This window comes from Alexandromys fortis, unplaced genomic scaffold, assembly GCF_014885135.2.
Source record: "Alexandromys fortis isolate MF-2015 unplaced genomic scaffold, M_Fortis_MF-2015_v1.1 scaffold_8_1_9099942, whole genome shotgun sequence".
NCBI lineage: Eukaryota > Metazoa > Chordata > Mammalia > Rodentia > Cricetidae > Alexandromys > Alexandromys fortis.
This window is the reverse complement of record NW_026067898.1, coordinates 7224335-7248430: the sequence shown is the minus strand read 5'-3', so window position 1 is coordinate 7248430 and position 24096 is coordinate 7224335. Positions and strand designations below refer to the sequence as shown.

At 40.9% G+C, this 24096-nt stretch overlaps 1 protein-coding gene across 4 annotated transcripts in view; it reads left to right on the top strand.

The window, feature by feature from the left end:
- Window positions 1-24096, top strand: part of Agps (alkylglycerone phosphate synthase) — an 89505-nt gene that overhangs the window by 60290 nt on the left and 5119 nt on the right. For 3 of the 4 annotated variants that reach the window (XM_050119727.1, XM_050119742.1, XM_050119735.1), the window contains exons 16-19: window positions 103-164; window positions 2062-2151; window positions 6540-6639; window positions 8539-8596. In XM_050119727.1, the coding sequence (XP_049975684.1) occupies window positions 103-164; window positions 2062-2151; window positions 6540-6639; window positions 8539-8596 (310 nt within the window). The remainder of the gene's footprint in view (window positions 1-102; window positions 165-2061; window positions 2152-6539; window positions 6640-8538; window positions 8597-24096) is intronic. The other variant, XM_050119752.1, reaches the window with a different exon arrangement.

The following is a 24096-nucleotide window of genomic DNA, read 5'->3' as shown; positions in this document are numbered from 1 at the left end:
GTTAGGCTAGATCAGAGGTGCACTATTAACAACTTCCAGAAATTCTAGTGGTTTATCAATTGGTGCACTGGTTGTAATTTCATGATTTTTGTGTCTTTACAGGATTTGGGTTTGGAATACTATGTAGTAGGAGAATCTTTTGAGACTTCTGCTCCTTGGGACAGGTAAAACCTAAAAAAGACTTACCCTGATATACTTTATAATTGATACATGTATGCGGATATGTAATTTGTCTGTGTGTGAATATGGAAAGTTTAAAATTTTTATAAGAAACATTGAAATAAGGAAGGTACTCTTATTTAAATTAGTATCATGATCTGAATACCATTGTTTTCAACCTTTACCCGCTTTTTTTTGGATTAAGGTCGGTTTGTTTGGAATTCTACAAACAAGTGTATTAAAGTCAATATTTTGAAGACTTACTGAACAAACACAAAACACTGCGGCGTAGTTTGACTTAGCTTAGGTGATTTTATTATGCTTAAATGTTCTTTTTAAATCTATCTTCCCCACCCCAAATTATTAAATCTCTTTGACTTCTTTTGTAATGAATGTCTCATTTAGCTTTGATCTCTCTCTCTCTCTCTGTAGATTTAACTAGATCTTTACCTGCATTTAAATAATTTCTGAAAGAAATACAGTTTAAGATGTTAATCATAATTTTTATTTTTAAGTTTAAGCAAAATTTGGCACTAAAACACATGATAGAAAATGCATTATGTGGGTTTCTGAACCCGCTATGTAAGCATTAAATATTTACCCTCTTGTTTTCCTCATACCTGATTTTTTCCTCTAGAAACCACTTTTCCACATTATCTTAATCTGCTGTGGATTTTGACTTTTGGTGTACTGGTAGTCAAATTCCAAGAATTATTTGAAATAAACCTATTCTATAGGATCACTCAGTTATTCTCTCTCCAAAAAGTGGAGAATTTTTTTCTCTAGATGATCTGTATGATTCTGATTGTCCTTGAAACTGCTGTGTAGCCCAGAGAGCTGTGATCTTTCTGCCTCAGTCTCTGCTGTTTGGATTACATTCACGTTCCATCACACCCCTCCTTATTTACAGTTTTTTAAAGTACATTTTAACAAGGGCACTGAATCTTAAAAATAAGAATTGCTACCTGATTACCGTTGATCTCTTTGGAGCAGGCAGGCAGGCAGGCAGCTCATGTCAGGTTACCAGTGGTGACTTCAGTCCTACCATACCACTGCTGACTGACGTCTCAGTATGGATTGCTACATAAACTGCCATGGCCTGGCTGGCTTCCATGGTTTAAACAGATATTTTTCCTCTCCCCTTGAAATGTGGTATCAAGGGCCTTTGGGCATCTGGGTTTGCTGCTGAAGGCCCTCTTGGTTTATGAAAAGCCACCTTCTCGTTCGTCCTCATGTGACTGAAAGCGGTCCTTCTCGTCTCTCCGACATAACAACAATTCCATCCATTAGGACTTTGCCCTCATGACCTAACGACCTGCCAGAGGTCAAAACCCTGACTCCTGACATCACGTGGTGTGAAAGGGAAGATTCTAGTCTGCGCAATCTGAGGAGACTCAGACCTCCAGTCCTTTGTCACGGGGAAGATGGATTAGGATAGTGTTAGCACTTTTTTGTCACTAACTTCCTTGTTACCTGCCAATGTTCTCTTACCTTTTAATCTTATAACTGTGGAGGCCAACCAGTTAAATAAATATATAAATACATGAACTGATAAAAAATAATATAAGAACTAAGCCTTTATGTGTGGGAGAATGGTGAAGTTCAGAATATGTATGAGCACCTGACAGAAGGAGCAGGATCTGTCCCTGGTGCATGAGCTGGCTTATTGGAGCCCATTCCCTGTGGTGGAAAGGGGGAAGGGGTTTGGTCCTGCCTCAACTTAATGTGCCAGATTGTGTTGACTTTCCATGGGAGCCCTTGCCTGTTGGGAGGGTTGGGGGGGGGGGGAGCATGGGAGGAGAGGTGAGGGGGAGAACTATGGATGGAATGTAAAATGAAATTAAAAAACTAAAATTAAAAAAAGAAAAAATACCTATTGGTACATTCAATTGTCTTTTCTAGGGTTATAGATCTGTGTAGAAATGTCAAAGAGAGGATAAGAAGGGAATGCAAAGAAAAGGGTGTTCAGTTCGCACCTCTTTCTACATGCAGGTGAGTTCCACAGCTATCGACAGATTGTTCTGGAAAGCACTGCTTTTAAACTTTTCTGTTGTGTGGGTGGATGTGTGTGAGCTCTGTGTGAATGTGGGTACATGTGTGGGACGCAGAGGACTTTGCACAGCTCGTTTTCCCCTTCCACTCTGGAGTCTGGTAGTGAACTCAAGTAGTTAGGCGTGCATAGCAAGTACTGTCTTACCAGGGAGCCACCCTGATGCCCCCAAAGCATTGTTTCTAGGCAGCTGTAAAGGACAGTTTTCCAGCTGAGAAGTAGGTTTGGCCTGTTCCATGTGCAGATTCCCTGGGCATCTCACCACATTGTTAGAACTGTGCCTCCGTCTTCAGCCCCTAAGGCGAGGAGCTTCCTGCTCTCACAGGACCTCTTAGCTGTTGAAATAGGAGCGGCAGCGGGGCTGCGTCCCCAACACCCCGGCCGCTTGGCTAGCTCATGCCCGAAATAACAACACACAAACTGTGTTCATTTAAGAACTGCTTGGCCCATGAACTCTAGCCCTTACAGGCTAATTCTCGCACCTGGACTAGCCCATTTCTAATAATGCGTGTAAGCACCCCAAGGTGCGCTTACCGGGAAGATTCTAGCCTAAGTCCATCGTGGGTTGCAGCTGCCTGGGAGAGCAGAGCATGGCGGCTGTCCGGTCCCTCTGAAAGCAGCGCAGAGTCTGACCTCACTTCCTCTTCCGCCCAGCATCCTATTCTGTTTTCTCCTCCCACCTATGCTTTAACCTATCAGGGCCAGCCAAGCAGTTTCTTTTATTGCTCAGCCAATGAAATCAACAGATTGATATGACACTCCCACATCACTTAGCCAGCTCCCGGGCAAAGGAAGCCTCTCCTGCTCCCTGACGCTGCAAACTCCAGGTGGAGGACAACTATAAACTGTAGAAATATTCCGTCTATCTGTGTGCATGTGTGTGTGTGCGTTTGTGTGTTGGGGGCGAGTAACCCTTTTCATTATTGATTAAATCCATGGGAATGGCATGAAGAATGAAAGGAGTGAAAGACTCAAGTGATAACCTCGCTGCTTTCCAATAAATGTTTCTTTGGTAACAGGGATATGTTATATGTTTGTTGTTAAGTGTGGTAGCCACAAGCCACACTGGTTAGTAAGTGATTGAAATGTTGCTTGTGTGAAATTAAAAAATATATATTTTAAGTTTAAAAAAATAATTTGCAATCAATACCTTTCATATTGAACAGTGATTGGTTAACTGATTTTATTCTTTTTATTAAATAACAGCAGCTCTAAATGAAGCTTTTCTGAGAAGGAACCTTTGCTTCTAGTCTTACAGTGTTAATTTTATATGTATACACCAGGTTAAAAGTGTCAAGACAGGTGAACATTTGACTCTCTAGAAAGGTATTAAAGTAATTTAAAATGGAGAATAAATGACATTCAGATTACAAGGAGAGAACCTTGAAGGGCTACCTTGGAGGTAGTGTGGTGTACTTGAGGAGCAAGTGTTTCCTGTGGAAGCCTGTCTCTGGTGCTTAGACTGGTGATGGGCCTAAAGCACACCGTCTTCTGTCAGTCTAGTACAACATGCAGTACTTACACACGGCGGCTAGGCTTGTACTGTGAACAGGCGTGCATCGTGGCGACTTTCCCAGCTGTTGACTGCTGCAGGCGTGTGAGCACAGTTGTGGTCTGCTGAGCTATCGTGTTTGATAACTAGATATATCCAACACACAGCATTTTCACCTTGCAGTGGGATTTTTTTTTTTTTTTTTGCATACTCTGTCATTAAGTTCAGGGTTATCTGTATTTTTGCTTGCAATCCTTGTTTCTCTGATTAATTTCACTTCAGCCTGGGAAATAAACTTGAGATTTTGTTCCATCCCAGGAATCGGCCTGCCTACTATCTTGTCACCATGACAACTCTTATGGCCACTTTTAAGGAGTTGCTATGAGACAGAATGTATTGAAGAGTGAAGGCCCCTTCTACTCTTTAGCAACAGTTTCATCTTTTCACACTCTGTCTGTCATTGTTTACACTGTGAGTTAGGCCAAGTTTGGTTAAATCAGTTAGACCATCATATTTGCTATAGACTTTAGTAGTGTTCTTGTATGCAAATGCTAAACTGGGTAATCTAGTGATCCTGCGTTTGTTGAAAGGTGGCTGTCTTAGGATTTCCACTGCTATGATAAACAGAGCAGCCTGGAGAGGAAAGGTCACACTTTATCACTGGGGGAAGTCAGGGTAGGAACTGATTCAGGAGTCCTGCTCACTGGTTTCCTCAACCTGTTTTCTTATAACAACTGGGACCACCACCAGCTTAAGGGTGATACCACCCACAGTGGGCTTGCCCTCCCACACCAATCAGTAGTCAAGAAAATGTATGATAGGCCAATTTGTGGGGGACATTTTGAGGTTTGCTCTTCCCAAATGATGAGAGTCACAATTACATAAAACTAGCCAACACAGTAGCAATGTTCTATTCAAATTTAGTTACACATTCTATGTACTGATGTTAATGATTCTTTCCTGAGCAGTGTATACTCTTAATTGCTATAAACACACTTGACTTATTTTTAAGGTTTGTTTTAAACTTGGTTATTCCTGATCACAGCACCTCTTAGTAAAATACAAATACTTCTCTGATTTTCTCTTCTTTCTTCTTTTTAATAATTTATTTAATTTTATGTGCGTTGATGTGAGGGTATCAGATCCCCGGAACTCGAGTTGCAGACAGTTATGAGCTGCCACGTGGGTGTTGGGAATTGAACCTGGGTACTCTGGAAGAACAGCTAGTGCCCTTAACCACTGAGCCGTCTCTCCAGCCCCCATCCAGTTTTCTTACACTTGTAAATCTGGAACTTAAAATGTAAATGTTTAAGGGATCTTTTTTATGAGTGTGAATTAGCACAGGAAGAAAACACACAGCTGGCAAATTGACATAGCATTGTTAAACAGTTCATTTCTTCTGTTCTGAGGCACCTAACATTTGGCCTAAAAGACCATTACAATTTTAGATTAGATTCTGTTTGAGCTGTCATTCTGTTAGATCAAGCCCTTTGTTGTTTCTCCATAGTATGCACTTGGAGATTTGACTGTGGTTGTCCCAACTCCCTTTACATGCTTCTCAATTGCATTTTGAAATGTAGATATTTATTGCATAGATGATTTAAGAACCTAACATCCTTGATACCCTTTGTATACACACATACAACACACACATGGAGTCATAGGCGCCACTGCATTTGAGCTCGTCATTCATTGGTTTTTCAAGGCCTTTCTAATGATGGTGAGCTTTGTGAAGAGGCTGTATTTAAGTCTGATCCTGTTTGGTGTGTGAGCATTTCTCCTACTTGTGTGCCATGTTTCTTTCTGTTAACTTTAAGAAGTCTGGAAGCTTTGTAACTCATCACCACATTCCATCAAGTCTGTTTGGGAAGTGTTGTTTACCACCCGAGGAAGATGGACGTTGTGTTCATTTCAGGTCAACTAGAAAAGCAGTTGCATTACTTTAAAATTTGTTTAACTTTGAAGGGATAATAATCTAGATTTACAAAAGTTGCAGAATAGTATAGTTGTGTTGGTATTTGTCCTGCTGCTGTGATAAAATACTCTGATAACAGCAACCTAAGATTGGAGATTTTTGCTTTAGCTCACAGTTTGAGATAACCCTTCTGGTGAGCAGGTCAAGGCAGCAGGGGCCTCCGGGAGAGGCTCACATCACAGCCACAGCTAGGAACCAGGATAAATGCTGTTGCTGCTCAGTTCCAACTCTCCACTTAGTCCGGGTTCCTCTGCCCAGGGAATGGGCCTGTCTGAATTCAGGTGAATTTTCCTGTGTCAGTTGACACAGTCTCAGTTATCCCCACAGGCCTATCCAGGGGCACATCGTCTAGATGCCTCTAGACTTAAGCAGTAACCATCAGATTTCATATACTGCCTTGGTCCCTTTTCCCCAGTATCAGTATCCTACATGGTTGCATAGTATGATTCTTACAATTTAAAAACCAGTATTTACTATTATTGCTTGACCTGCTATTCTGCTTTTTAAGCTGCATAAAGCTTTTGGTGTTACTTATCTATCTCCACATTCTTCCGGTGTCTCTACCTAGTATGACAAAGGTAGTTAAATTATACTAATTGTGTTTGAAGATGTGTGCCCTTTTAAATGTCACTTAACTGAGAATAAATTTGTCAGCATTCCTCACTTCTGCTCCTGTGTTCTGTAAAGTGCCCTGTATTGTCTGAGGAGAGCTTGTGAGTTTCCCTGGCAGTGGGAGTTTGACTAGAGGGTGAGGGTGTGGCTGGGGCAGATTGCCCAGTGAGCTTATCTTTGACATTTCTAGATGTTCAATCTGTTTTCACTGAATTTAGAGCCCTGTGGGATTTTGTCTGTTTGTCTTTCAGGGTGACGCAGACGTATGATGCAGGTGCATGTATCTACTTCTATTTTGCCTTTAACTACAGGGGAATTAGTGACCCACTGACTGTGTTTGAGCAAACTGAGGTAATTTTGCATATGGCTTTTATGTTCTTTTATTAATTTAAATAAATTTTAGTGCCAACTTAGGGATTTTAGTTTGAGTCACCTTAGTGACACATGGTTTGCCTGGCTGCTAGCCCATTGAAATGAAATGTATGTTAAGTCCACTGTTTTTACTTACCAAATTGTCAGTCTGAAGTTAATGTTAGGTATTCCTGAAGCCTGTGTCTCTTGGGTTGTTACTTTCAGTGCATTATAGTCAATTAAATAAGAACGGGAATTTCATATCCTCAGGGGTCTTTGATGTCCTTTTGGCAGACCAGGTGGTAGCTGCTCTTGAAGTCAGCAACCCTCATGTTCTTGGTCTGTGTCATTGTAATATATTCCCATGCTTGTGAATTTTCATATGATATGACTGTATATAAAGTCCTTGGGATTCATTTGCTAGCAGTTTCAATTACACTTCTTAAGTGGCCTTCAGCTGCTGGTTTTGTAGACATGGGTGTTGACGGCAATATTGCTTGTTAGAAGCAACGTAGGATTCCTCCACAAAACTAGAAGAAACCATAGTAGATGTGTTACTTAGACACACAGGGGCCCTAGTTTTTTAAGTTGATTATGTATCTGCCAATGATAATCTATCATCCTCCAAAGTTTTAGTATATTTTGTATGTTTTTGGAGGTGTGTGTGTGTGTACAGGTACATGTATGCAGTGCCACACACATGGAGGGCAGAGAATAAGCTGGAGGGAGTTGGCTGTTTCTTCCACCATACAGGTCCCAGGGGTAAAATCAGGTGGTCGGACTTGGCAGCAGGTGTCATTAGGCACTGAGGAATCTCACCTGGCCAGAGGTCTGAGCATATTTCTATCTTTTTGACCTGGCTGTGAAAATGCCTTGCTTAGCTGGGCATGGTGGTGCACCCTTGTATTTTCAAGAACAGGGGAGGTAGAGGCAGGAGGACTGCAGCAAGCTTGATGTTCAGCCTGGATTGCAAATTAAGTTCCAGGCCAGCCAGGGTTAAACAGCATCATTTCAACACAAAGCAAACAAAACCTCCTTTCTTGGAGTCCACAAATTGAAATGATTTCTATTTTTCCAGCTCTGTTCCTCACTTAATTCCTGATCTCATGGAGCTGTTTTATTTGAAGTGATTTATTAGAAATGTCAAGCTCTAGAGCAAAGACTAGCATATGATTATACTACTTATGACTACATAGGAAACCTCAGCTCTCAAGACCTCTGGTTCCTTCACAGTAATTTGCAATGAGGTGTAGTCCATATGTTCCACTTGGGCAGTCTTCTGCCTCAGCCACCATTGATAGCTTTATAGACATGAGTATGTCTGAGAAGCTCACGGCACAGGACATATGCACCTTGTGGCTATTATTATTAGCAAATCATTAAGAATAGAAAATGTAATGAAATATATACATGAAAAGCCATAATGAAACTCATCACTTCATATACTAACCTAATTTTTTTTTCAACTGAAAGAAAAAAGAAAAGTTAAAAGTATGCCAGAGCTTAAGTAGGGACGAAGGGAAACAGGTCCAAGGCAGCCCCAGGTTCCGTCTCCTTCAGTGTACATACTCTGTCTTTTGTAATGTGTTTATCTTTCAACACAGGTACATGCCATAAAGATGGTTAGGGCTTAACATGTTAGAAGTTAAGCAAGGGGACAAAACAGAAACTTGGGGTGATTTTTTTTTTCCTCCCTCCTTCCCTCTTGTCCTCCCCATCCATGTGCTTGGACTAGAGCTGTGCTCCATAGAATGCTGCCGCCTGTGCAGTGGAAATGGATGCAGGGGTCACACACATTGCTTGGCACCTTCCTGGGCATCTGGGGAGAAGTCAGTACACTTGGTCACTCCAAAGTGAAATCCAAATAGCAACAACATTGTGTGTTGTTTCCATTCACAGGCAGCTGCTAGAGATGAAATCCTTGCCAATGGAGGGAGCCTGTCACATCACCATGGAGGTATTTTTAAAGGGGAGTGGTATAGAAGTCCTAATATTCCTGCTTTTAAGAATATTTAGTTCATTAAAATTCCAAGGAGAGTCATCACACAAGTAATTTGAAAGCACCTAAATCTTTGGAAATGTTTTTATGTCTTAGAATAACTGATCAAGGTAGATAGATTGTGTTACAGTTAACAGAGTGCTTGGTTTGATAAGCCTGCCTTCATATGGAACCTATCAACTTACCATGAGGTAAGAGAGCAGATTATCTTCCCTGGGAGGTAGTTGACCATAACAGCCAAAGCTTTGAAGAAAGGAAAATCTATACAGACTTTTCCAGCCACTGTTGGAGTATAGATGACCAACAGTTGTATATATTGAAAGGTATTTGTTCCTACCCAAACTCAGCAAATTAATCAACAGGATTTTTAATAAGCTTAGGAAATTAGTAGAATGCAGTTGTAAGATACAGTCTTTTACAAGTTAAACAATAGCCATTCTGTTATTAAAATTGTAATTTTTGAGATTATCCATAGGTTTTCTATAACAGAAACTTGTTAGAATACATTTCTCTCTGTAATTTTATGCTTAGAAAGAATAGAAATGTAGAGATTAAAAAAAATTAGGAAGGTACACAAGCACTAATAACCATCTAAAAATCAAACTCTTAGCCTGTCTTGGACTCTCCTTGTTCCTCTTGTCTTTTTTGATTTACCTTATAACTATAGTATCTAAAACTGCTGCACATTTGTGTTTAAATCATTTGCATTTGCTTGCTGGAAAGTTGGAGTCCAGGAGGGCAGTGATTTTGTTTTTTTCCTGTGTGTTGCTGTATACTAGGGCCAAGAACTGTCCTATGTGCTCAGCCTCTAAATGTGTGTGGGGAGATATTGGAAGATTTTTGGTGGAAAAGTGGTGTACTATAGAGTGCCTGTTCCAACAAAACATTCTTATAGCAGGGCTGGGAAAGACTGGTGATGCAGATGAATGAGATGCAAGATAATTCAGATGCGCTGCATCGGTTTCATCCTCAGTGGCATCCTTTTTCCTTGACCCTCACAGAAACTTGAGTAGGTTGTCTAGTGAATACCGGAGTGGATACATTCAGCCTTCGTCTCTTTTCCTGAATAGATGCTTTCCTTTAGAAATTCTTTTTTCCTCCTTTTCATGTGTGTGCTCCTGAGTGTGTGCATTTGCATGTGTGTGAGTGCGTGTGCACATGGACGTGGCATCCTGAGGCTGGGTAGGAATCCTCCTTGACAGCTGCCTCCTTCATTGAGGTGCTAGGAGATGTGCGAATGGCAAGTGAAGAAGGAGGAAGTGGGCCCTGGAGGTTTAGAGTTGAATTCAAAGCTGAGGTACGCCTCAGGGCCTTACACCTGCTTTAAAAATCAGGACTGTAAGATCTGAGTTACAGAAAACACGAGGAAGGGGACAGAATGAGGATGACCGACTGTAGAGAAGGAGTGGTGGAGCTAAATGTCATCTAGAGAATGGATTATTAAATGGGCTGTTTCCTTCATTTTGGAATGATGGTTTCAGTTCACTCATGTTTTGTAGTGTGAGAAATTTTGCCAAGATTGAATGTGACCAAGTTTCCTGAAGTGGTGCAGAGGAGAGCTATGCTGGTAGCCTTTCTGTGTTCAGTAGCTCTGTTTCCTTTGCGGCTGTGAGAATATTCAGGCCTTCCTGGGGGTGGCTGTGTGTGAGGTACCCAAAAGGACACGCACGTTGCAGTTGCTTCTTGTGGTGGCTGCTGTCTCTGTGGAGCACAGCTGCACTGAGCATCTTTAAAGCTCTCGCTGCGGAACAGTAGGCCAGACCCTGCTGCAGAGAGACTCAGAACTTGGCTGCAATTTGTGAAAGTTATAAAAGTTTTCTATGTTATATATATATATATTGTGTGTGTATGTATGTATGTATGTATGTATGTATGTATGTATGTATGTATATTACCCAGTACCACAAGTGAAGTCAATAAGCAATAATTGGAAAAAAGGTGAATCTTACCCTGTAATACATTGATTTATCAATACTTGGTCTTAAAGCATAGTATGTGAATTGTCCCTGTGGGTTTTGTTTGTGATAGAGACTGAACCCCGTGCCTTCTAACTGAGCTACCTCTCTAGCCCCCTTTTTTTGATCCAAAGTATACTTAATGCCTTTTAATCTTGTAAAGTGTGTTCTCTTTATGTAAATATTACTGGCTAGCTAGGCTAGAGAATCTCAAAAGATTTTCCCTTCTCCTCAAGGGTGTTACACAGTCCAGGAGAATAAGGATTACATTTAGAAACTACTGATCAAAGCTGGCGCGACTGCCATGCTCACTACTGCGAGCTTAGTCTCCTCTCTTCAGACGGCCCTGTCCAAGCAACCCCAGCACAGTGAGTGCCTGGCTGTGAGAAGAGAAAAGGAGATAAAGGAAGTGCTAATAGTCCCTCAGCTGTGAGTGTTCTCTGGGGTCTGTAGAACTTAATCTCCTTCAGTCCTCTTCAGCATGCTGCTGAGTAGCTGTTACTCGTGCTTCAGATGGGATTCACAACTAAGCTGCTATTGCTAGGGTAAGGACTCCATTCTTTGATGTCCCTGTCCTAACACCAAGATGCCTAAAGTGTTTGAAATAATTTAAAATCTCAGAAGATTGAAATTGAGTGCTTTTGAAAAGAAATGCCATATATTAGTTTTCCTTTAAGACTAATAATCCTCCTTTTCTTTATTTCCACATTTTCTAAGATAATTACCTTTTAAAGTTTTAATTTATTATAGGCATTTTTATTCTTAGTAGTTCTTTTCCATAAGTCATGTACTCTCTTGTTGCTTTTATACTTCCGATGTAGGCACCTCACATCTCAGTATCAGGTACTGAGACAGCACAGTGCAGGGAGGTTCATGTCACAGTGTCTTCATTGTTATCTCTATTACTGTAGACACCATGACCAAGGCAGCATCTCACAGCTCCAGGGGTTGAGACCGTGACCGCTGCAGCAGGGAGCATGGCAGCAGGTAGACAGGTATGGCAGGCAGTGGCTGAGAGCTTACATTTTGAAACACAATCAGGAGACGAGATGTTAAGATGGCATGGGCCTTTGAAACCTCAAAGTCCACCACCAGCCATATACCTCCTCCAACAGGTTCGTGTCTCTTAATCCTTCCCAAACAGTTCCACCAGCTGGGGGCCAGTATTAAAGTATGTGAGCCCCTGTGCGACGTTCACATTACGTCATCACTGCAGACCGTAAAACTACTCGCACTATTTGTGTGTATTTTCAAGTTTTGGGGTTAGAGATCTTTACTTGTTAAAGGTTTCACGCATTGAAAAAATTCCATTTATTGGCTTGAAGTAGAATGTGGCAAGGTTTGATTCCATACTAAATTTAGAGGCAGCTGCATTAAAAGACACACTTTTAAATTTTTGTCCCATTTGTCTTATTTTCTGTGTGATCAAAAACAGTGGCTGCATGGAAACAAATTCCAAACTATCTGATTCCCTGTGCTTAGAAAAGGCTCGCAGATATGCAGTCTGCTTCACACGCACGGTCCAGTGAGGGTGGGCTCTTACTAAGCTGCCAAAGAGCTGTTCCTTTCACACCCCTGATCACGCACTTTTGTTGAAATATGGAGCTGCAGGGCTGCGTCCCCAACACCCCAGCCACTTGGCTAGCTCATGCCCGAAATAACAACACACAAACTGTATTCATTTAAAGAACTGCTTGGCCCATGAACTCTAGCCCTTACAGGCTAATTCTCACACCTGGACTAGCCCATTTCTAGTAATGTGTGTAAGCACCCCAAGGTGCGCTTACCGGGAAGATTCTAGCCTCCGTCCATCATGAGTCTGAGCTTCATGCGTCTGCCTCAGAGCGCAGAGCTATTGAGTCTACCTGGGAGGGCTGAGCATGGCGTCTCTGCTCCAGCAGAGCTTTCGGGTCTCTCTGAGAGCAGAGCAGAGTCTGACCTCACTTCCTCTTCCGCCCAGAATTCTATTCTGTTTACTCCTCCCATCTATGTTCCAAGCCATGAGGCCAAGCAGCTGGTTTATTATAACTTAACCAATGAAATCAACAGATTGATATATGACACTCCCACATCACACTTTAGTGACCGTCTCAGCCCTACAACGTAAAACCAACCTGAAGATTTATGTGAGGGACTCCAGGTAGCAAAAGATGTCACCTCTTCTGGTACTACCTTAGTTCAGATCTGTTTCCTGCTTGTGCCCCGCAGTACCCTCTTAACTCACCTGCCCCTCCTCACTTCTCTTGCTGCCTGGGAAGCTTCTCTTGAAGTCAGGTTGTCTCTTCACATTCAGAACAAAATCCAGACCTTATCAGGCCTTCCGAGATGCAGTGGTGTGTCCACCTCTATCTCTGTCCTCGTCTCCGATGCAGCTTTTCCTGCCATTTCTCAGAATTGACATCTTTTCCCTTATGACTCATGCTGTTCCCTCGTGGATATTTGCATGACTGCTTCTACCTGGTCATTCAGGTCTTCAGTAAAGATGACACTTGCCGTTTCCCACTTGAGTGACAGAGTTCTGGTTTTGATACTCTGTTCTTCAATCCCCAGAACACTGAGTGTCTGCTCCACCTAGTTCTTCCAGAGGGACAAGGATTACAAGAGGGTGCTATCAGGCCCATCTGCTTTAAGACAAAATGTGAATTGTACATATGAAGAGCACTCAGTAGTGTGCAGAGAAATTCATGTTATTGTATTCTGCTCAGTGACTTTGCTAACACACTTTCACAGAAGTATTGTAAAATCAACCTAAGTCTTTATATAACTAATATGATCGTCTATTCATAGACGATCATAAGCTCAGGTCATTCTTGGGTTTTGAGGTAGGTCAAGTCTTTCCTGGCAGTTTATGTTGAGATCCTGCCTCAAAATGAAGATTAAAATGATGTTTAGAATATAGTTGGATAATGAGCACTTACCTCAGATGCAGAAGGGTTCTAGGTTCATTCCCAAGCGCCATGCATGTGCATGCAGACACACACACCCTAATAATATGTCAAAATTATGACTGCATGTGAATGATACACATACACATGTATGTATAGGTTAGGGTACTAGACGTAGAGAGGATATAGTCTTTAAAATCAAACACATATTGAACTTCTAGCTCTGAATTTACTGATTGATGAGATCATAGGGAAGCAGATTCCATGAGCTGCAGTTGTTCTCACATGCAAACCAAGAGCTCACCACTTCCTATGTTCATTATAGGATGTAGCTATGGCACATGCATAGCATCTAACAAGCCTTGCATGCAGATGCCAAAACACTACGTGTGTATTTTTAAGGAGTAGGAGAGGACTTAATCTTTGGACCAACCACTGAAGAGTGGGTTGCAGTTTACTTGGAAAAGATATGTACATTTAAGGGAGTCAGACAGTATCATTTTCATTTGTAACTTAGATAAGTCTCTTAAAATCTGCATGAAAGAACAATAAGTTTCATTCACATTAGTGGCAACAAAATTGGCTATAGTTAAATGTTTTCATAGTAGCTTCTCTGAAGTTAATCATTTAATTTGAAATTTTCAAATGTCCATCGCTGTTATAGTTTCATAAAGCAGAAGTGTTTTTAATCTAAAAATTAAATAACATGTTTAATTGTGCTGCTAGGCTTTCTTTTAAAGCTTTTGAGAGACCACTATTTTTAATATGTATAAAAGATTTTCCTCATTTGCTTCCTGAACTGAAAATTGAAGCTGGCCTTAGTAGCATATTTCTTTATTGATCTTCAGGTAATGTCGTGACAGTTTCAGTATTGTGTTTGGTTGTTTTGTTTTAGTTCCAGTAGTAGAGAATACTGATGCAATTTCTCTTGGAGGTTTGGCCTATAATTGTGATTAATAACAGTTGCTTTCACTCTCTGGAAACAGACAGGCTGGTTTGTCTGCCTGCAATCATGCTGTGATGAATGGACTATTTTAACTCTGGTTGTGTATGAGAGCAAACAGATGTAGTCTGGGACTTGAGGCTGAAGGGGAGTCTGCTTCACTCACTCCCGGTAGCTCTTGTGTCTGCAGCTGATGTGCTGGTTAGGCTAAACCTAACCACACACTTAAATTGACCTTCGGCTTAGGGCTTTGAGACACCCACTTTCTGAAATCACACTTCAAGTCCTTTGTCGGTAAACAAAATACCCTGATTGAGTTTACTGATCTTAGTTGGAATATTGGTGTCTAAGCAAATCAGAACTGCTGCTCTTGGAAGCTAGCAGTAGGAGTGTCGGAAGTGAAGAGGCTGAGATGGACACCTGTTAAATCCTGTAGTGTGAAATCGAAGGTAGGAACATGGACAATCCCAGAGTACATCCAGAAAACAGTCAGCAAGAATACAGAATACAAAATTCCAAATAAAATTTAACAGCAAATGTAGAAACCAAAATCTAAAGCAACAGCATTCACAACTACTAAAAAGTGAAATATATATGAATCTAATAAAATATATAGGCTTAAATCTAAGAAAATATACATAGGCTTTGTATTCTTAGAGTTACCAGATGCCATCTAAAGAAACCGACGTCGCCCATGAATAAATGAAGTCATCTTCCTATTCATACACTGGTGGGAGGGAAGACCACACGGTGAAAATGTCAGTGCTCTCCAAACTGCTCAGTCTTTTAACACATTTTCTGTTAGAATTTTAGCAGTTTTTTTTTTTTCATTTTATTTTGTTTTGAATTTTTTGTCTGTTTTTGTTTGAGACAGGGTTTCTTTTTATAATCTCTGGCTGTCCTGGAACTCACTTTGTAGACCAGGCTGGCCTCAAACTCCCAGAGATCCACCTGCCTCTGCCTTGAGTGCTGGGATTAAAGGTGTGCTCAACCTCTTGTCTGGCTTTTGGCATTTTTTTTAAATAGATCTAGGAAATATTCTCAATTTTATATGATAAAACAAAACTAAAATAATTTTGAAAAAGAAAAAAGTCTTCCTTATTTTGAGTCTTATTGTATAGCTTTAGTAATCAAGACTGTGGTGTGAGAGCTGTGGAAGAGAACAGAAGATACAGGACTTGGGCCACACACCTGGACTAGATTATTGACAGGAGCACTTTAATGGAAGTGATGCCGGGACAGCTGTAGATGTGTGTAAGCACACATGCATGAAACTGTACATACAAAAGAACACTGACTTAAATCTACATTTATACAGAAATTAGCCCCAAATGGGTCATGATCTTAAATGTGAAACATGAAACTCTAAAACTATTAGAAAATAGCGTAGGAGAATCCGTAACAGGGAAATTGGTTAACTGGACTCAACTGTAAAAAGACGAAGTAGAACAGCCTGGATATTTTAGCCTCTGAATGGCTAAGTAAATCCTGCTAATCCATGTTCTGGAATATACTACTCAGCAACAAAAGGAACGGATTGTTGGCTATACTTGGCTGCAACTCTGTGGAACTGTGCTGAGTGTATAAAAATCAGTGTCAAGTGGCTTCTTTATGATTCTGTAACTGTTTTGACATGACAAGATGGTCAGGAAGAGATTAGTGGTTTCCAGGAATCAGCGCTGGGGAAGTGACTAGAGACAGGTAATACGTGGATGCTTTTGAGACAAAGCTCTTCGGCATCTTGAATGCACCAGTGTCCAAGCCATGGCCTCTGATAGCCAGCACTAAGTAGTATGTGCTTTACATCAGATCTCCACGACAGAACAAAAGGTTTGTTTTACCTCTTAAGTTAATATTTTTGGTCTCTTTACAGCTGACTTTTTCTCCCAGAACTTGTGCATTACATAAACTATTTTTCTACTGAAGTGATGTAAATAGATTCTAACAGCAGATAGTTAAGAACAAATGTAACTCATAATGTGTCAGAACATTACAGCTTTTCATTCCTATCATAGGTGCAGCAAACTTTAGCTCACAGGGAAAGCTATTGGGAGTGTACTGCTCCCCACCTTCCACCTTGGCTGCTGCAGAGGCTCAGCTCAGAGGACTGTGACAGCATGTGTTTGTGAGGTTCTCCCATGTGCTGAGCTTGTAGTAGCTTCCAGCCTGAGGGGCATGATTAGAAAAGGATGGTGGCTTGAATAACAGCCATGGATTTGGGGTTTGGGGGGAGGGGGGCACTAAAGAGAACTTTTCCTTTATGGCAGTTTTTGTGTAGATCCTTATGTGAGGGTGCTCATATTACATTATTATATTCCTGTAGGTACTTGTAGGTATTCATAGTCTGCTTCATGTAGTTACCAAAATTCTAGTAGATATTTTCAAGGATGGTATCTTTTAAAAATATGATATCTGAGCTGGGTGGTAGTGGCACGCACCTTTAATCCCAGCACTTGTGAGGCAGAGGCTGGTAAATCTCTGTGAGTTTGAGGCCAGCCTGGTCTACAGAGTGAGTTCCAGGACAGCCAGGGTTACACAGAGAAGCCGTCTTGAAAAACCAAAACCAAAACAAAACAAAAGAATCTGCTAGGTACACTTTATTTCTACTGTTATTCTATTTAAATTTCTGTAATTAAAATTAAGTAAAATAAAAATTCACTTTCTTAGTTACACTAACCACTTTTCAAATGCTCTTATCTATGTGTAACTAATGGCCACTATGGTAAACAGTCTAGATTTACAATATTTTCCTGCAGAACTGGCGCGGGAGAATTGTCTGTATTCTGTCAATCATGTTTTAAATAAACACTGATTGGCCAGTAGCCAGGCAGGAGGCATAGGTGAGACAACCAGGCAGGAAGTAGAGGTGGGGCAATGAGAACAGGAGTATTCTGGGAAGAAGGAAGCTCCCTCCACAGTCCTTCCCAGACCACCAAAGAAGCAGGTTGTGACCTGCCCCGCTGAAACGAGCCATGTGGCTAACATATACTAGAATAATGGGCTGGTATATGTTATAAGAGCTAATACGAAGCCTGAGCTAATGGACCAATCAGTTTATAAGTTATGTAGACCTCTGTGTAATTTCTTTGGTGGTTACTGGCTGTGGGAACTGGGCAGGACAGAAACCCCAACAAGCAGCTCCTCATGTTACACAGAACTGTGCCACTAGCTACTGCTGATCCAGTTAGTTACAGCCATGACAGTGTACCTTTATGTCAATTGTTTGGGCTCCTAGTAGTGAACATTTGGAAGCATAGAGACCCATGGGTTCCTCAGTCTTGGCATTAGTTACAGTTTGGCCAGATAATTTTTTATTGGTGGGTTACTACTCTATGAGTTTTGGAATGTTTAACAGTATCATGACTATCTTAAGGATAGGCATGGCTATTTTAAGGATAGGCATTGCTCTTGCTATTGATGAAACACCATGACCAAAGACAAGTTGGAGAGGAAAGGGCTTATGTTTCACTTGGTTTATACTTCCATATTGTAATCCATTACTGAAGGGAGTCAGGAAAGGAGCTAAAATGGGGCTGGAACCTGGAGGCAGGGGCTGATGCAGAGGCCATGGAGGGGGTGCTGCTTACTTACTTGCTTCCCGTGGCTCACTCCACCCAGGGATGGACCACCCACATGGGCTGGGCACTCCCTCACCGATTAATTAAGAAAATACCCATATGCTTGCCTGCAACCCGGTCTTATGGAGGCATTTTCTTAACTGAGGTTCCCTCTTCTCAGAGGACTTTAGCTTGTGTCAAGTTGACATAAAACTATCCAGCACAGTGGCAATAACAATTGTCCCATTAGGACAGCCAGAAATACCCATAGGTATTGCTAAATACCAGTCACTACAATTAAGAATCACCAGTAAGGTCCAGAGAGTCCTTAAATTGTGAAGAAATGAGAATTTGGAGTTCTGTGTCGTGCCTTCTGCCTACTACAGAATAGCTCTGGGTATCTCCAAGGAATAATGTCAAGATAAAGGGAACACAGGATGAATGCAATTGAGGAAATAAAGACTACATTGCTTTACTAGATTTTGAATCCCTGCCATATTTAAAATGTCTTAGGAATAACTCAGTTGTTTTTTACTTCAGCTAAATTTATTGACTAACTTACTGTGTGGTAGATACTATGTTATGTAACTGAATTACAAAGAACAATAAAACATTACTCAGTCTTCAATAAAGATAAAATTTTCTACCTTTATCTGTTTCATTTTTTTTTTTAACCTGTTCACTTGGTCTCTGTTGTAGAAACACTAAGTTCTCCTCTGGTTTAAATTTTAAGTGTACCAAACTCATTGATGGCGCAGAAGACAGATTGAATCTGGTTCTTGTGATCTACTTACTCTAACTATTGATATTTCTTTTCCATTTTTAGCCTCAAAAGAGCTATTCAAACATTCAGAGCCATTAGATAAACTGTGGACAAACCCTTAGCATTAAAAAAAAACCAAAACCCTCTGGCGTGCGGGCATACGTGGCGGCAGAATGTTGTATACATAAAAAAAATAAATAAATCTTTAAAAAAAATGATTTAAAAAAAAAGCCAAAACAAAACCAAAAACACAGAATTGGCATTGCTGGCAAGCCTGGTGGGTGATGGGCCTGGGTGTAACTCCAGCACTCAGGCAGCTGAGGATGGGATCAAGACCTTGTCACAGAAAACCAGCAAGACAGAAAGAAAACAGGCATTTTAAATGTTGCCAACAAGAGAAAACCCACATACCTACTGAATTTTAATTGCTTTTGTAAAGTCTGTAGTATTCATGAGTTTTTCTTAATGTCAGAAGTTTCATTAGCAGATGGCACAGATATATAGTTTAGTGGCCTTTGAGCATTTGGTTTCTTTTATGGAGTCATAAAGAGTCATAGTCCTATCCCAGGTTCTCTTAAAGGCTAGATGTTGTCACTTTTAATGGTAGAGGTCTGTTGACTGGCATTTATGAAGCATATAGTTTCCGCAGAACCAGCCAACCACAATGTGCTTTATGGCACAAGCAGATATATATGCAAGTCAGAGCCCTTCAAAGTTGAGTCTCCCTTTAATAAGCATTGTTAGCTCTACTGACTAACTCAGAGTCAGACTGTCCATTGTTTTCTCTGTTCTCTTTAGTACCTGACAGTTCCCAGAGTGTCCAGAGTCACCTGACGAGCTGTTGGCTGTCCATCCAGCATTAGCACTAACAGTAGTTTCATAAAGTTAGTTAATGGGAAGTAAGAAGCTGATGGGGACTGGAGAGAGATGACTCAGTGGTCAGGAATCTTTCTGCATATCATGAGGACCAGAGTTCAGATCCCAGCACCCTCATAACAAACTGGGCATCTGGTACAGTCCTGTAACCTCAGTTCTGAGTGCAGCAGAGTCAGGAATCTCACCTGCGCCTCCTAGCTGCCACTGTAGCTGAGGGAATGTGAGCACCAGGTTCAGTGAGAAACCCTGCCTCAGAGGAATGGAGGAAGATACCCGGCATCCTCTTTTGGCCTCTACATTCACACAGAAGCACATGTACCATACTCTGCTGGAGGGAGGCTTTAAAAGTCACTCCTCAAAGCATTCCTATAAAAATTAGTTGATTTTCTTTTTAAAAATCTGATTTACAGATTAAGGCCGAATGGATACTTGTGTTAGATGTGGTGTTTTGTCTGTTGTTGCTCATTTTGTGATGGTGGAGATTAAGGTCATGCCTGTGCATACTGGACATGTCCTACAACCTTAGTTCTCAAGACGTGGCTGGTATAATAATGGCTGTTACTTTAGGCATGGCTAATTCTGCTTTGTTCTAAAGCTTTAGTAAGCTCCTGGATAAACGGTCTATTATAGTTTGTTCTTTTCTCCTTTTTCTGGTCAACTTCATTCTCTGTCTCCTCCTCCCTTCTGCCAAGTACTAGACTCTTGTAGCATGCTAGGCAAGCACTTACCACTGTGCCTGTCCTCCCATTTTGTTCTTTCTTATAAATGTATAAAACTCTTTCTGCCCTTATAGTCAAACTGTGACTAACAAATTAAATATATTTAATAAAGAGACCTCTGTGTTCAGCTGGCCCAGATTTAGCTCTTTAAGATAGAATTATTTAGTGATTTCTGCTAAATCTTCAGTCTCTTAAACCATGTAGAGTAGTTCCAGATAATGTTTGTGGGTCAGGTTAGCCATCATGTCCGCATTTTTTTTTACATGACACCACTAACTTCACCCTTACCGTGTGTGTGTGTGGGGGGGTGCAACTCGTGTGTGTGCATGTGCACATACGTCCCTGTGTAGGTGTACACATGCCAGTATGTGCACGTGGAGACCAAAGAGGTTTACCTTGAGCATCATTCTTATTCACTCTGCACCTTAGTTTTTGAGATAAGAACTCTGACTGAACCTAGGGTTTACCCTCTGTGCTAGGCCAGCAAACCAGCAAGCCCCAGGGACCTGCCTTTTTGCCCACACCCAACACTATGTTTACAGACAATTGTCCCCACCTAGCATTTACATGGGTACTGAAGATCTCAACTCAGATCCTTTTGCTTTGTAGAACAAGCCCTTTAACCATTGAGCCATCTCTCCGGCCTCTCCATTTTTGAATGCTACATATTATACTACAAAACACAGTATTGCCAAATCTCTCCAGAGTTATGTTAAGTAAGTGATTTTAAAAACCATCCTGGAACCTCTCATTTTCTCAATCATAGACGAACACATTAAAAAAATCCTGTGTATTCAGTAAATAAACACAGAGACACAATTGGAGATCAGACTTAAAATGTGAAATTCATTTTCAGTTTAAGCAGAAAATGATAGCCATTAGTTTCTCTAATAGCCATTAACAGCACACATGGGATAACTGGTGTAGAAAGCCTAAGTTTTATCATGTATGCTTCTTTGTAATGGCTGTTACAGAGTAGATATGTAGAAGTTGTCGTGTTAACACATATTGTAGCAAATATTTGTTGCTATTCATTCATTCTTTTGATATGATATGACATGCTACATAAAGAGAACTTTCTTTTCAGATAATAAGCTGTGTAATATTTAAGGTGCTACTATGTAAGTGTCTATCACATGTGACACATGTGTACAGACGAGTGTGGCCTCTAAATGATGAATATAGCAATTTAAAATTTTTCTGGGGGCTGGAGAGATGGCTCAGTGGTTAAGAGCTGCTCTTCCAGAGGTCCTGAGTTCAATTCCCAGCAACCACATGGTGGCTCACAACCATCTGTAATGAGATGTGGCGCCTTCTTCTAGCGTGTGGACATACATGGAGACAGAATGTTGTATACATAATAAATAAATAAATAAATCTTTTTTAAAAAAAGAATTTTCTGAAGGACATTGTGGTCCGGCTCTGCAAAGAAAGTCTTGTACTCTGAAACCACTTCCTTCTCTGGGCGTAGGTCTGTGCTGCTTTAATTTCTTGATGCATCGCAGGCAGATGTTCCTACAGAGTTCCCCAGAATCCCAGAGCTGCTTCCAGTCCTTGTCTGATTAGTAAGTCTCTCCGGATGCCTCTTTCTAAACTATGCTTCCTCTTTGCACACTTATTCTACAGTACCATCCACTTCATGTGCTCAGCAAAACCAAAGGTTTCTAGTCCCTTTACTTGGGTAAGCCATGATTTTCAGCCCCTTGCCTTGCCGTTTCTGTTTTCAGGGACAGCAGGAGCTCACAGACCAACACCACCAATGGGTTAAATTCTTTCATCAAACATGTTTATGAGGGGCCACTGCTATGCTTTCTCCCCCGCTGCTTGCTAGTTCACTAATCAAATGTATGTTAGATTGATTATTGTAAAAGTATAAACCATAGAAAATTTGACAAGATAGATGTGTAAATTATCCTTCTGACAGAACTAATGATGCACTCCAAGCACCTTCTGTTTTCCAGTGCTTGGTGAGTGACTTCATTAAGTATGCAATGGCTGTTGGGTGGCTTCTCAGACAATGGTTCAGTTCCTTGTGGAATTGCATTATTACTAGAGGTGTGAAACCAGGCAGACAAGCTAGCTGTTGGGCGTCCTGCCGAGCTGCTAATGTGCTCCATCTTGTTGGAGCAGTTGTTTGCCGTCTTTTCAGGACAATTACATCCATAACCACAGGACACATTCAGTGAAGCTATATTACAGATAACCGTGGAGACTGGCGCTGATGCTCTTCATCCCTGTCCCCGAGCTGCCACAGCATGAGTAGCGCCTTCCACAACTCAGACTCGCTGCTGCTTGCTTGTCCATCTTGTCTGTCAGCTTCACAGAGCAAACCTGGAAGCGTGGACTTGTAACTTGTTTAGGATGTTATAATTGAATGCGTGGATCTGTTTGCAGATGAGAAAGCTCAGCCGCAGCACAGTGCCGAGGTGATGATGGTCCTGCTAGGTCTTCAGGTGGAGGCTGCTCCAGAAGTCTCTGCTTTCAGAGAGAGCTCTCCAAACAGAAACTTCCGCTTTGAACTTTAGGTTCCCCCCACTAGACTTGGCTTCTTGTATTGTAACACCTCAGTGCTTTGTTGTTTCCTACGCCAGCCACAAGCACCTTGCTTTCTGAAGCATCTGCCATTTGTTATTTGGATGGTGATTTGATGGTTTCCTAGAAAACTGGACCTGAAAGCTGCTTTGAGCTAAGCGGAAGTGGTATTTAGGGTTCCAGATGGCATGTGTTGTGATGTATTGCTGCACCCTGATAAATGGGAGTGCACTTTAGAGTGACAGGCCAGATATTTTTATGAAAGGCTTCCCATCTCTGTTGGCTAGTTAAATCTCTGTTGATGACTCTGGATCATTAATGAACATTTGTGCAAAGTGACCATTTGAACTCAGTTATTATGATAATGCATATGTTTGAGAAGAGCTTCATGCAATAGCCGTAGTGTAAACTAGAATCCCTGTTTTGTCATGTTTGAATACACTGCTTTGCTCTCAGTGCCAAAGCAAGTTTGAATGTCAGGGTTCTTTTATCTGTCCCTCACAAAAATTTTAGATAGAAAATGTTTTTATTTAGTGCCTTTAAAAATAATTAACTCTGCTAATTATTGTGATATTTTATTGCCTCAAATTTGTAAGACTAAAATAAGGAAAAAAAATAAAATGAACAGTTCATAAAGGAAATTAAATTTAAATCAAGCACCTGCTTTTGTGTATGCCAAAAACAAAAACAACCAAAACACGTTTGGGTCTGGCAGAACAATGACAAGAATATAACTGTTATTTGGGGTACATGGGTTTATTTAAAGCACTTGGAAAAGAATTTTTGATTGGAGAGATTCATAGTTGGATCTTTCCCCGCAGAACCATTGAGTCAGATTTTCTCATCTCTCTTAACTATACACCTGAAAATATTTTAAAGAGCTAGTCTGTCATTTTTGTCAGGTCTGCCCAACAGATTTGTTTTCTATGATATTTCTCTTCTGCAAGCTTCATTTTTCTACAAAATTATGACTTGTTGGGAGTAGGCTTTTGATAAGCATGATCTTTTTCATCTTGTTATTTGTAAAGTAATCTCAGTCCATGCTTCTTTCAATCTCCATTTCATAGTTGACAGAGAAAGGAGACAGTGTGGGGCACAGACTTCCCCTGGGAATGCATTGGGCTTAATGAGCTTGATAGTCTAGTGGGCTCAATAAATCAAGTAAAGCAAAACATTTCTCATTTTTGAATAAAAGCATTTATCACACAGTGTTTGCTCACTCATGGTC